The sequence below is a fragment of the Phoca vitulina genome, unplaced genomic scaffold (genome assembly GCF_004348235.1).
Source record: "Phoca vitulina isolate PV1807 unplaced genomic scaffold, GSC_HSeal_1.0 scaffold2, whole genome shotgun sequence".
Taxonomy (NCBI): Eukaryota; Metazoa; Chordata; class Mammalia; order Carnivora; family Phocidae; genus Phoca; species Phoca vitulina.
In genome coordinates this window covers 58,998,476-59,012,564 of record NW_022589705.1, presented here as the reverse complement: position 1 = coordinate 59,012,564, position 14,089 = coordinate 58,998,476, and the positions used below count along the sequence as shown (strand labels likewise).

Here is a 14,089-nt window from a genome sequence, read left to right as displayed (position 1 = left end):
GCCTGCCCTTCATCTCATTTTGGCTTTCCACATTGATCCAATTGTAGCACTTCCTGGAGGGAGCTATGTTCTAATCAGCAACATCAGGAAGAGAATTGGACAAAGCAAAATGAGAAAATGCAGATCTTCTCATGTCATGTCTCTTTGAAAACAGGGAATACTTTCTAAGTTATCAGGCAATAGAAGCCACAATTTAACTTTTAATAATTTTTACTTGTGATGGACATGAACAGGAAACATGGAATGAGTCCTTCATCTATTCAATAGGTGCACGATTTCTACTGAGGTGAATACCTTGTAGCAGAATTTTACTTTGTTCCCTGCCCCATATAGTTGTGCTGACCTTCAAACCTCATTAGTAGGCTATTCAGTAAATCTCCACCGAATGGTGAATCAGAGAAGAAACAATCTAGAAACCCTAAATTACCTAATATTACTTCCCGTTAAGAATTTTCTCTTTACAGTTGCTGGAAAGCTACGGAGTTAAAGCTGCCGTGCCAACTCCCCAAAGATAATGGTTTGGACTCCTAATTGAAACGGCTGCAATCCTCTTGGACTGCCAAAAGGGAAGGAATCAATCATTTAAGGAGAACTCGGACTACATATCGTCACCTCTCCAAAGCCAGAAAACAAAACATTTTACACGCTAGCACTGCCTGGACACTTGGGCCAAGGATGGCCCCAGGAGCTGACAAATCCACGTCTACTCCTGCTTCTCGGTTGGGGGCGCTTGGGCGACGGGAGCGCGAGGCAGCTTGAAATAGACCTTGACCGAGTCGTAGATGAACCACTGCAGCGCAGTGAGGGTGCCGATCATGATGATGCGGGCGAACAGGCCCTTCCACACGCCCGCAAAGCCCCGTCTGTGGAGCACTCCGAAGGCCGTACTGCCCTTCTCCTTGTTCAAAACGGACACGACGGAGTCGGCCGGGTGGGACACGACGGCGCAGAAGATGCCGGCGATGGAGCCGGCCACGGAGGTGACGGCCAGCTGCTCGGCCTTGGTGCGCTGGCGCTGGGGCTGGGGGACGACGTACTCGTAGAGGGCCTCCACGGTGCGCTCGAAGCAGGCGAGCTTCATCACGGTGTAGGGGACCTGCCGCAGCCACAGCGGCGCCACGCCCCTGTCGAAGGCCCCTGCGCCCTCCTCGCCGTACAGCCGCGGGGCGGCGGCGCGCAGCGTGCGGGCGGAGCCGGGCTGCGTCTGGCTGCGCACCTTCACCGCCTCCACGGGTGCCAGCGCCACGTCGGCGAAGAGCTCGGCGCTGCCCGACGCGCCCAGGTACAGGCTGGTTCTCCGCTCGTACGCCTTCTCCGGGCCCAGGAGCTCCGTGTAGCGGATCCTGAAGACCTCGTAGAGGCCGAACTTGCACAGGCCCTGCAGGGAGTAGCCCAGGAGGGTCGGGGCCCAGCCTCGGGCCAGGCCGCGCAGCCCGTCGTCGCGCACCGTCACGCCGAAGCCGCTGACGATGCCCCTGTACTTGCCGGGGTCCACCCGCATGCGGCACTTGACCAGGTCCAGGGGCACGTGGCCGTGTGCGTCAGCCCGCAGCTCAGCATGCCGCCTGGGCCGCACAGCAGCAGGCACCTCGTGGAGCCATACTCGTAGCTCTGCTCCTCCTCCGCCGCCGCCGCCGCCGCTGCCCACGGCCTGCCCCGGGAGGGGGCCCGCGCTTCTCGCCTGCCGGGCCCGGTAACCGCCAGCATCACGCATGACCGCGCCGCGTCCAGCCCCACACTCCCCGCGCCCGAGCTCTTCCCTCGCAGGGGCCGCAGGACAGGTGCACGTGCGTCGTGAGCTTCCCCCGCGCGCCCGCGAACCCAACGGTCGGGGTGAGCCCCAGGCGCAGCCGGTGTCCGCAGGGCTTCTGCCCGAGCTCGATGCGCGCCTGCGCAGGCGCTACCGGCCCGCTGAGGCCCGCTCCCGGGAGGTCGAGGAGGAGTACCCCCTGCCCTTCACGCCCAGGACCGCCCTCCATCCCTCCCTCACACCTTTGGCCCTCACACCTCCAGCGCCTCCTGTCAGCCCTCTTCAGCCAATGGGCAGTGGTCCCTAGGTCTCACCTTGAGCCGTAGGTAGGGCTTTGCCTGCCCAGGTGGCTTCTGTCTAGCTCAGCTGCCTAGTCCTCTACAAAGACGCTAAAGAAATAAATCAACAAGTACAAACAGGAGTACACACAGGAATAGGCGAGCAAATAGATAAGGAGTTGGACGAGGGGGCCAAGAGTCGCCATGGACTGTTGCCTTCCTGAGGGGCCTTTCTGGAGTCCTCACCTAACTGTGCCCACTTAGGACAATGGCCGTCTCCATGACAACGGAGTGTTCTGTGGAGGGAACGGGTAGAGAGAACCAGGAACCTGGTGTTGGAGGCCAGTCCCGCGGCTTCTAGCCCAACACTCTCATCTGTTAGCTACGGACCACACCTAACCCCAGCACTCACACTCCACTCCTGTTTCTCCTCCACTGCCAAGAGTTGCAGTGAGGGCCTAGGAAGCATGGACGTACTCACTAAACTGGGGGGACAGAGAGTCTGTTGATTATTTTCATTCATTAGGTATTTTTTCATTGACTACTGAGTCCCTGGCATAATTTTGGAGATCACAAAAGTGAGTCAAAACCCCTCACTTCCCTGAGGGAGACTGCAGTCTCATTGGCCTGGGAAATGAGAGCTAAGTGACTCCATGTGTAAATCAGTAGCACACATTCATTCATTCACCCACTTTGTGCCCTGCCGTGTGCAGACATATTCCTACTTATTTCTAAACAAGGAGATTTAGAAATCAGCATTGTGTGGTAAGTAGTATAATAGGGGTCTGAATAAAATTCTGTATGAACAATGGGGGAGCAACTAATACTGCCTCATGAGGTTGAGAAGACCTCTCAGAGGAGATGACAACGTAGCTAGGTCTTGAAGGATGAGTAGGAGTCCATCAGTCACATAGAGTAGATGGAAAGGTAAGTCCAGGTTAGGGGAAACATGAATACATGAACTATTGAGGAGAGATGAGTAATTCAACATGGTGGAAACTAGCCAGGGTTGAGTCTGGAAAAATAGAATTGGGTCAAATTAGGCAAAGCCTTAACACCTTGTTCAGCACTTTGACCTTTATGCTGTAGGGAGGCCAGCATTTCTCAGAAATGTGATCCATACACCTCCTGCATCAGGATCACCTGGAATGCTTTATTTAAAATCTAAGATCACACCCCAGACCCTCTGAATGAGAATCTCTGAGGATAGGAATATGCAATTTTAATAAGCTCCCTTAGGTGGATTCTTCATTAAACTTCATTAAAGTTTGAAAACCACAGTATGTGGATGATGGGAGGTCAAAGATTTCTTTTTTTAAAGTTTCTCTGATCAAATATTTTATCTGGAAGTAGGTGTGTATACAACTCTGCAAATTCATCAAGCTGTACACTTAAGATTAGTGAACATTAGACACTTTATGTATGTTATAGCATTTTTTTAATTGGTGGTATAAAATTCTAATCACAAAGTAAGGATGATGGCCATCAGGAGAGCAGAGGCAGATACAGGTTTTCTCAATCAACAAGTCTTATTGAACTCCTGTTCTTATTGTAGTCTTATACCAGTGTTAAACTAATGAAACAAGGCAAATAGACTAAGGTGGCTTTAATGCTTTAGCAGTCTATGTAAGGAAACCAAAACCTAAGCCTGCAAATCCGTCAGTGTTAAGAAATTGAAAACTAAGGACAGCCAATCACAAATGACCAACTAGGCTTTTCCAAATAAGGCAACCACTTAAGCAACAGCCAAGCAAATCATTTCTTTGGTCTGCTTTGGCATCTTCTCTATAAAAGTCTTTCCCCTAGTTCCTGTCATCAGAGGCTTCTAACTACTTCCCATTTGGTTGGTGCTGATAAACTCTTAAAACTTTTAATATGTCTCAGTATATCTTTTAACATCAGGAATTTCAGCATGAAAGAGAAGAGTCTCTCCTTGAGTCATAAGAAAACAACAGTGTTAAACTATCTCATGGTGAATAAATCAGGATTCCCAGAGGCTGTTCCTGGGAATATTGGTCCACTTGAAAAAGGTCAGTGGTTGGTCAAACACGTTTGAGGAGCATTTCATACCAGAGTCTACATTCTCAAGTGAAGCAATATCATCCCCAAGGGGGGCAAAAATTAGTTCATAGGGGTCAAAAACCCCTCATTGCAATGGTTTGTGACCCCCCCAAAACTCAACCTACTCGCCAAAGTCTTATTCCTTAGTAGTTAGTTTGGGGGGGCAGGTGGATGGAAAGGGGTGATTAGGGGAATGTCTAAAAAGGCTTCTAGAGATGGAGGGCCAATAATGAATAACAGGTTGAGAACACTAGAGCTTCCTCGTGGAGCTTCACTGGGCCCATGAACATATTACAGAGTGAGAAGTTCCATAGTATGGAACTTTAACTTTGCTAATGTAGGGTTTCATAATTTTGCTAGATCTTAGAACCCCTTTTTTATATGGTACCTATTCATATGTCACAGACATAGTCTTCCATGGAGCATATTTTGGGAAATGCTGAACTCTATCAAAAATAGAGCTTAAAATAAGGAGTAAGGAAAGGCTAGAGTAATAATAGCAGGTACCATTTACTTAGGCCTCTATTTCCTAAAGGTATAACTTGGAGGTTTTGGTTTGTTTTGTTTTAAAGATTTTATTTATTTGAAATAGAGCAAGAGAGAGAGAGAGAGAGCACAAACAGGAGGGGCAGAGGGAGAGGGAGAAGCAGGCTGCCCGTTGATCAGGGAGCCTGAAACGGGGCTCGATCCCAGGACCCTGGGACCATGACCTGAGCCAAAGGCAGACGCTTAACTGACGGAGACACCCAGGCGCCCCATAACTTGGATGTTTTTGCTAACATGTAGCATGCGTCACTGGCTACTTTATGAAAACAGAGGTTAAATCAGTTTATCTCGTTTGTAGGAAATACTTGTTCTGTACCATGAAAATATTGCTAAAGAAAATGTACAAGTTGAAGGAAACAATTTAGGGATCTTCAGTACCAAATTTTTTCACTTTTTTTTCCTAGCTGCATGACCTGAGCCAAGTTATTTAGCCTCTTCCTGAGCTTCATTTATTTATTTTTAAAATCTGTAATGGGGGTTAATTATAACTACCTTTATAGTTGTTAAAAGACGGGATAATGTGCACAAACTACCTGGCCCAGCGCCCTGTACGTTAATAAGCATTCCATGAATGTCAATTTTGTTATTCACCTCTGCCTTTTCTGGCCCTCATTAATCCTCACAGCATTCATGTTTCTGTGATGGCCCAGTCTCTGCTCTTTCCCCTCCACTTGAGTGAATGATTTATTCAGTTCACTAAATTCCCACTGACTGATGATTTAGGATGGGAACTGAAGAACCCAGAACTGGCAGGAATGTGAACTTCTTTGACAGTGCCCCAGGACATGTCACAGCATCAAATACGTAGGACAGAGATGGCTCACCTGTGGCATAGCAGCCTGGGCCACAGAGAGGAACAGGACAGGCACAACTGGGCAGCCTCCCTCCTTTTCCAAACTGCCCCTCCTAGCCTGGTGCTTTCCTCAGTTGAATTCTAGCTAGGGCAGCCAGCTTGTCCCGGTTTGCCCCCCACTTTCCCGTGTGTAGCACTGAAAGTCCAGCGACCCCAGAACCCTCTCAGTCCCAGGCAAATCAGGATGGCTGGTCATGACACTTTTCTGAGTCCCAATTGTGCCCAAGGCCTCCAGCCACTGCTAGCATGCTACAGTGTAAGAATCTCTGGCTTGGGAGCCAGGCATACCTGGGTCCAAATCCTGGCTCGCTCCATTTCTAGCTACACATCCTGTAAATGTCATCTAACTTTCTTGAACCTCAGTTTCTTTATCTATAAACCTCATCCTATTCTTTCCTGAATTTGTGATAAACTTCATATTATCATTAAATTAAATGACAACACAGTGCTTGCAACAATGTAGGCCCTCAATGAATGTTAGGTTTTTTTTTCCTTCCTGACCTCCTTATACTTGGGAGAGTTTCATTATCTCCTGGGGTACCAGATGTCTGAAATATCCCTGAAACTTGTTTCAGGGAAGGGAGGTGGCTATTGGGCAGTAGGGGGCACTGTTGCCACTATTCCTCTCTTCGCTCCTCACACCAAAGCAGTAAGGCTTTAGTAAACCACTGATCAAAGATGGCTAAACTCTAAACCCACACTTGGTTTTAACTTATCTAAATGTGTCCCACATGCCTGCAATAATGTTCAGGGTGTATCTGGATGATTTTAAATCTTGTACATTTAATTTATAATCCTTCTCACTCCAGGAGGTTTATGATGTGCCAGGGGGTCAGATGTTTATTCCTAGAATTATTTAACCCCAATCAACTAATTATTCTGATGAATTGTATGCCTTTTTTCTTTTTGCTTGACCAGATTGGAAACAATGACAGGCATTCAACTAAGATTTACTGTAAAGCTTAAACAGACTGGGAATTATGGAGTTCCTTAAACTGTCTCTGAAAATAAATATTTCTGATTTATCTGGCAAGTTGCAGGGGAAAAAGCAACAATCCCCAAACTCATTAAACTAAGTAAGTCTAACCATGTTTAAAAAAATGTTTTGGGAGGTAATAATCCCTAGATGTTTAGATGAAAACTGTTCATAACAAATCTTCATGCCTTTTTGTTTGTTAAGGAATTATTTGTGCAAAGTAACATTAGTGCTCCCAGGGTAGCAATTGTTTATCTAGGGTGGGTTCTAGGGGAGAAGGGTGTAAATCAAATAATTTTTTTATTAAATTTCCAAGTTCTTAACAATATTAAATGTCCAAAGGACTCCATTTATCAAGCAGCATGTACATAATTGATCCATGCCCTCTGGTTGTGATCTTAGAATCTAAAGGGCTGTGTATCTCAGGAATGGTGTAACCTTAGTATATAATGACATTCTTCTTTCTTTTCTAGTTTGCAGAGTTTTTTACTAGTAATTTATACCTAACAAGATAAATATGAAAACATTCCTATAAAAATAACATCAATGTATCTCAAGATTCAAAATGCAATCCAGAGTTTTATTAGACTCTTCTAGTTGACATCATCTAATAGATAAATATTTCCAATTCTAAAGCATGAGACAGAGTTTCGGTTCCATTAGAAAGACCCTAAATGACAAAGAGTAGATTCAAGTTAGTGAAGGTAATCTCACCAACATGAGGAAGGGACCTGTCGAAGTGGCCTACTATGCATGACAGTGGTGGAACAGCTTGAACCGGAGCTACTGTTAAAAACCTGCTCTTTGGAAGTAGAAGAAGGCCTGCACAGACAAATCTCTCTTTCAGTGCTGTCCAGTAGAAATACAATGTGGGACATACATGCATTTTGAAATTTTCTGGTAACCACATTGAAAAAGTGAAAAACCACATTAAAATACAGTATGTCATTTAACTCAATATACTCAAAATATCATTATTTCAATGTGTAATCTATATAAAATTATCAGTGAGATATTTTACATTCTTTTTTATACTATGTCTTTGAAATCTGGTGTGTATTTTATATTTTTAGCACATCTTAATTTGGACTGACCACACTTCAAAGTGTTCAACAGCCACATGGGGGTAAAGCTATGGTATTAGTCAGCTCGGGTTTCATCTACGCTTGGAGAGCCTGGAGCCACCCGGAAAGGCTGAGCAGCTGAATCAAATCTCCTGGGTGGAGGTGGGGATACTATTTCTTTCTCTTCGTTCCCCATTCCCTTGCCCTTCCTCCTCTTTGGTACCATATAATGCATGCTAACCATGTGCCAGATACCAGACACTGTGCTGGGCATTGTAAATGCATTATAATCCTGCAAGAGTCGGAGATCTTATTTTATAAAAGAGTATAAAGTAAATGAAATAACTAAATGATGGCAATGAGAGCATAATGGTTGAGTGAACAGACTTGGGAGCTATTCACACATGTTTCTGTCACTTCTGTACACCTTGGGGAAGACATTTCTTAACTTCTCTAAGCCTTGATTTTATCATCTGTCAAATGGACATAACAAAAGTACCTCCCTTACAGACGTTGTTCTGTGATTTAAATGAGACCATGCCTACATTTCAAAGGTTCTTCTGGCTGGTTGAAGAAGTAAATTGACATGAGACAGATGAACAGGAGAAAAACAAATGTAATTTTGTATGTATGGGAACCCTTACGTATATGAGGGATTCAATAATGGAAAAGTTAAATGAGGTATATATGCCATCTTGAGCTAAGGAATGGGGTAGAGGCCTGGGGCTTCAAAGGGGAGGAGGGCAATAAGAAGAAGAGATTAATAATTAGATGTTTGCCCTGCCATACAGGTAAGTCATTCAGATACAACTTATCTCTGATAGTAACTCTTATTCTGGCAAAACCCCTCCATTTAGATTCTTCTAGGTATTTAAGGAAGGGTAGAAAATTTCTCTTAAGCCTGCAGGGTCTTGATTGCTTTCAGCTCAAAATAGTTCACATGCCAAAGTAGTACATTTTGGGGAGACTTGTTCTGAACCCCTCCACCTGCAAAGCTGTATGCATTCATTATATATTAATATCATTAAATGGGATAAATGTGGGGTACTTTAGAATTCGTAGCACATTATACAAATACTACTAATGCTTGTACTACTGAGGTGCAAAGAAGTTAAGTGTGACCTAGCCAAGGTCACACAGCGAATGAGCAGTGGCCAGGTTCTCACCCGGTTTGCCTGTCTCTAAAGCAATTATTTCTTGCCATTTATTTACAGTATGGACTGAATTTGTACTGATGCTGTGACATAAAATGAAAAGGTCTCTTGAAAGAGCAATTCTTGATCTCTGCTTGCCATTCTCATAGAAGCAGAAGTCGGGGAAATTCTGGGTGTTTTATTTTGTTTTGTTTTTTGGGTAAGAATTTACTGTTTTAAAAAACTAGACAAGGAACATACACATAGAGAAAGATTAAATTTAATTTTCTTTGCTCCTTTCTTCTTTTTGACTCTCATTTTATTAAGGAACGGTGCCTTGCATATATTGGCGTTAAATTCATGCATGTTGTGTTAAAACAAATTTGCATTTTACTAAAGGAGAGAGAGATTAAGGCTATTATTCCCTATTAACAATGTATTTATAGGGACATGTTCCTCTCATCTTTTAAGACAAAACATTTCTTGAAATTTATAGAAATTTGACAGTACCTGTCGCAGTTACAGATGAAAGTTTCTGTGTGTAAGAGTATTTTTTTCATCAAGTTAGCAAGTGAAAACAAAACAAATGTCCGTGCTACTGGGTCTAATTCAGTTAACTGTACCACTTTGAGTACGCCCTCTCTGCCCAGATTGTATACTTTTCGCTTGTTCCACAGGATTGCGTCTTCTAGTCTATACCTACAAAACCTCTCCAACTGCTTTCCTGTTTGAGTTCATCTCGTTCTATTTTTCTGTCACTCTTTTGTCTTCCCCCACTTCTGTTTTATGATTCCTAAGGAGATTCCTAGGAGGGGTCACATGAACCAGTGAACAGGGCTGCGGGCTTAGGAGAATCGAGTGGCTAGCACAGTGTGAGTCCAGGGCCGTGGCTAGCCATGGGTGTGTGCTCCACCTGCAAAGGCCACCCCAAAGAAAACCACGCTCAACTCCTTTTCATCTTGCAATACCTGTGTGAGTCCTAGTTACTTATTGTCCTACTTTCTGAAAGAAAAACCAAGGTCAGGGACATGTCTGGATATGTGGGTTCCATTCTGGCCTGCCTCTGCCATGTCATTTCTTCTCCTTAATCTTAGAGAGTGACACCCATAATTTCTCCCCAAGGACTCCCTCCATGATCTGGCTACTGTTTAACTTCTATACCTTCTCTCTCTCCAGTCCTGACTCCACTGTACTAGAACCCCACCGCAGGCCTTCAAACATGCTCTTCCATCTGTCTGAGACACCCCTTTCCTGCTCCTGTCTCTGACTGGTTCCTACTCAGCCTTTCAGCCTCAGCAGGGAAACCAACCCCTCAACGGAGCTGGTTTTTCTTTTCTTTTTTTTCCTTTGCTTTTCCTTTTCCTCTCCTCTCCTCCCCTCCTGTCCCCTTCCTTCCTTCCTTCCTTCCTTCCTTCCTTCCTTCCTTCCTTCCTTCCTTCCTTCCTTCCTTCCTTCCTCCCTCCCTCCCTCCCTCCCTCCCTCCCTCCCTTCCTTCCTTCCTTCCTTCCAAAAGTAGGCTCCACACCCAGCATCAAGCCCAACGCGGGGCTTGAACTCATGACCCTGAGATCAAGACCTGAGCTGAGATCAAGAGTCGAACACTTAACCAACTGAGTCACCCAGGCACCCTGGGAGCCGATCTCTTGATCCAGGGAACCCTCATATGGGTTCCCATAGCATCCTGGTTCTCCCTGCCACCCCGACTCCCCAGCTTTCATTTGGAATTATTTGTTTACTGTCTGGTTTGCCAGCTAGAATGTATGCCTAAAGGTAAGGATCCTGATTTTTTATTTACTTCTGTGTCTCTTATACTTAGCAAATAGTTGGCATTCAATAAATATTGGCTGTGGGTGGCGGAAAGCAACTAAGCAGGGCATCAAAGGAAGCTTCCCTAGGTTGCTATCAGCTTCACCCCCTTTGCCCCAACTGTAATGGGTATATAATAAGACAAACATTTCTATTCATCAACCAAAGCTTTCTTGGGGAGAGCACTGTGTTTGCTTAGAAGAAATACTGAAATAGTTAGCAGATATATGGTTAAGAATATGGACTTTGAGGATAGATTACCTGGTTTTGAATCATAGATCTGCCACTCAATGGCTGGAAAACCTTGGGCAAATTACTTCTCTAGGCCTCAGTTTCTTCATGTGTAAAGTGGGGGTGAAAATAACAGCACCTACCTTAGAGGACTGTTGTGAGGATTATATGCATGAATACACACAAAGGACTGAAGAATTACTGCATACAGAAACACAAAGTGCTGGCTGATATTATTACTATTAATAAACCATTAGGGGTTGGGGTGAGCTCAAGGAACCAAAGTTGGTCACCAAATTCTGCTTGTCGGGAGAGTGGTCCTGTTCACTGTGGGCTTTCTGTTTTGTATGTTTGGGGAGAGTTGCTGAAGCCAAGCTGATTTACTGTGCCAATTAGTGATGAGAAAATTTCGACATTGGCAGGAGAGGGAGGCAAGAGCCATTTGTACATTCAAATATTTACCGAATGTCTGTTTTCTGCTAGACATAAAGGAAAATAAGATAGTCACAGCTGTTACAGAGCTCCCCAAAAAATCAAGAAAGGAGAGGGAAGCTAGAGAGTCTGGGGGGCTGGGGGGGCTGGGTGGGCTGGGGGGCAGACCAGTTTCTCTCCAGTAGATATGGCACAGCAGAGGAGGATATTGAGAGAACAGAAATGCTAAGGCAGGATTTTAAAGCATCTGCTATAGGATGTGTCATGTAAATCCTCTCCTCCATCCCCTACAAAATCTTCAATAAAGTTTTCATTGCTCACTGGAGAGAACTTGAAGAAGGGGAAGATAGCAGATATCTGGGTTATAACTGTTAGGGGAAAGAAGCTATAGGCAAAAAAGCCCTTCCTTACTCTTGTGTACTCCCAGTGAGGAAGCATTACAATGCATGCAATATTTAATGATTGTAAATGATACCTCCATGCATTGTATAATACAAGACTCTTTACAACGAATATAAATTAAACAGTACCAAGAGCAAACATATCACTGAAAAGAAGAGGCATTATTCAAGACAGGAAACCTGGGACTTCGAGGGAAAAGGAGCCTCGAAGCTGGGAGTCACATATGACCACCAACCAGCCCCTTTGTGGTTCATTAGTCAAACTGGTGATTCCTCAGCAACTATGACTTGTTATTTTATAAACCACTGCTTAAGAGGATGCAGACTTTCTTAAACATAAATATCCTAAGGTTTAGGTATGGGGGAAAAAAAGGGTTCTACTATAGGGTCCACTAAAGGGCTCCCATCCTTTTATGACTTCCAGTTTTTCACTTTTACCATCATTTTTAAGAATTTAAAGAATTGTATATAACAATCTAAAGAAATAACAATTTAAAGAAATGTATATATTTCTTTTAAAAAGCAGCAGCCTAAGAAGTAATCAGTCATCAAACCAAATAAAACAAAACTATCAATTTGCCTGAATTTCCAAGAGTGAAATAAATAAAGCTCTGTTGGAATTTACCTACACAAATTGAGACTTTCCAGGGAAGAGAGAAATAAACTAGTCTTTTTTTCTTTTTTCTTAGATTTGTTTACTGTTTAAACCCTGGGGTTTTTGCATCTTATAATGTGACTACTGATTAAAGAGATATATGGTTGTTTATTAATGTTCTCAAAGCATGATGCAAATTCACATCACCTTGGGTATATTTTGCCCCTAAAGCTATGAAGTAAATATGGAAGCATTTTGTAGTTAACAAGGCCAAAATATGTTAATTCAAATAGTTGGCTTTGAATAGGATTTTCCTTTAAATCATTAATAGGAAAATGAAGAGAGCTTGGGTGGTCAAGCATGAAATGTAAATGAGAGTAGTTTTCTTTTTTTGTCTCATCCTCCCATGTTATTTGATGTTAAAATTTAAATTTGATAATGCAGAATATGACCTTATCATGAAACAATGCAGCTTATGCTCCAGATTTTTTTGACAGCAGTATTGTAACTATGATTTTTAAGTACCGTTTTCAAATGAGAAGTTCAGTGAAAAAATTAGACATTTTGAATTGGTAGAGTCAGAAAACGAGCTTTCCTGTCCTTTTATCTACAGGACCATATATTTAAAATCAAAAACTAAGATAGAGGGTGTAGAGCAAAGCAGAGACAAACCTAGATCTCTCTAAATGGATGTAAAATTACCAGTGAAATCCCTGAAGGGCCAAATAATACAGGAAGCGTATACTTTTGCCCTCTTATTAAAATGAAGAATATGTTTCTTTAAAGCAGAAAAGGGCTTTACAAACCTTTGTTCAGCTCTGGGTTTCTAATCAGCCGCAGAACTGCAACCATTCCCTATTGTCAGGCCTCTGGTGAGAAGCGCAAAGGAGCCAGCCGCAACCAAGAGCTCCGCAAAATCAAGGTGGACACCGGGCCTCGCTTCTGCCATTCTGCTACCAGACAGAAAATTTCAGAAAGAGGTCAGTTTAAAACACACACATTTTAGCCAGGTTTTAAGTATAACTACCTCCTTAAATATAACTGATCCTATGATTATAAGCTTTTCAACATAGGTGTTAGTGATCCATTTTTTCCCCATTTTTTTGGACCTGGAAAAAAAAGACCTCAGAGTGTCATACATTTCTATCAAGAAAATGAATTAATTTAGTAGCATTGGAAAACTATGAAGTTTGTGCCAGTTTTCAGATGACCCAAAATTTGGGCTGCTTTACAGGGATAACTAAATTCATGGCAAAGTAAGAATGGTAAAAGCTCATGCTAAAATACCCTGTCTAAAGTATGCTTTACTTTGGAAGGCATCAGCAACAGCAATGCACCATTTGCCGGAAAGGCATTTCTATACCAACAAAACTCTTGCTATTAGGGCACACCCTTGAGCAACTATCACACTGCACTGAGCTCTTGAGACTATTCTGGAAGCATCACTGTGAGCCGCTGCTTCTCAGCGGGGGAGAGAAATGAAATTCAGCAGAAGCAGCAACTTTTGGAAGGAGAAGCACGGTTTGCCTCTTAGGCTGCTTTTCTCCTGGAATGGGTTTGAGAGATCCATACTTCTGGAGCTTTAAATCTGTGGACCGTTGACTATCACTCCGCCTCTTTTGAAGTTACAAAAATACCTTCTGTCTATGGTGTGGCGGGAATAGAAAGTTTGGAAAATTAAATCGGTAAGACTTCAGATAACCCAGATGACATACATGCAATAGCATTCCATGAAGAATTTATTCAGTCCAATCCCTTGCATGTAATTAACCAAGACACACAAAGTCTCAAATTCTGCACTTCAAAAAAGGAGGGAAAATGCAAGGGTCCCGTGCAGCTCCCGGGACCTACTGAGAGCCACTTTGTTACAAATGTATCCAAAAGCCCCAGCACCAGAGACTTGTGGGACGCCGCTCGTCCTCGCTGCATTCGCTCCGCAGCTTCCAGAGGTAGTGGTTGTGCT

At 43.7% G+C, this 14,089-nt stretch overlaps 1 protein-coding gene across 1 annotated transcript; it reads right to left on the bottom strand.

The window, feature by feature from the left end:
* Positions 1-703: 703 nt before the first annotated feature.
* On the bottom strand, positions 704-1,707 carry LOC116638478 (phosphate carrier protein, mitochondrial-like). The gene is given in 2 exon segments (XM_032414483.1): positions 704-1,530; positions 1,533-1,707. Coding segments are annotated over 2 exon segments (1,002 nt in total).
* Between the last annotated feature and the right edge of the window lie 12,382 nt (positions 1,708-14,089).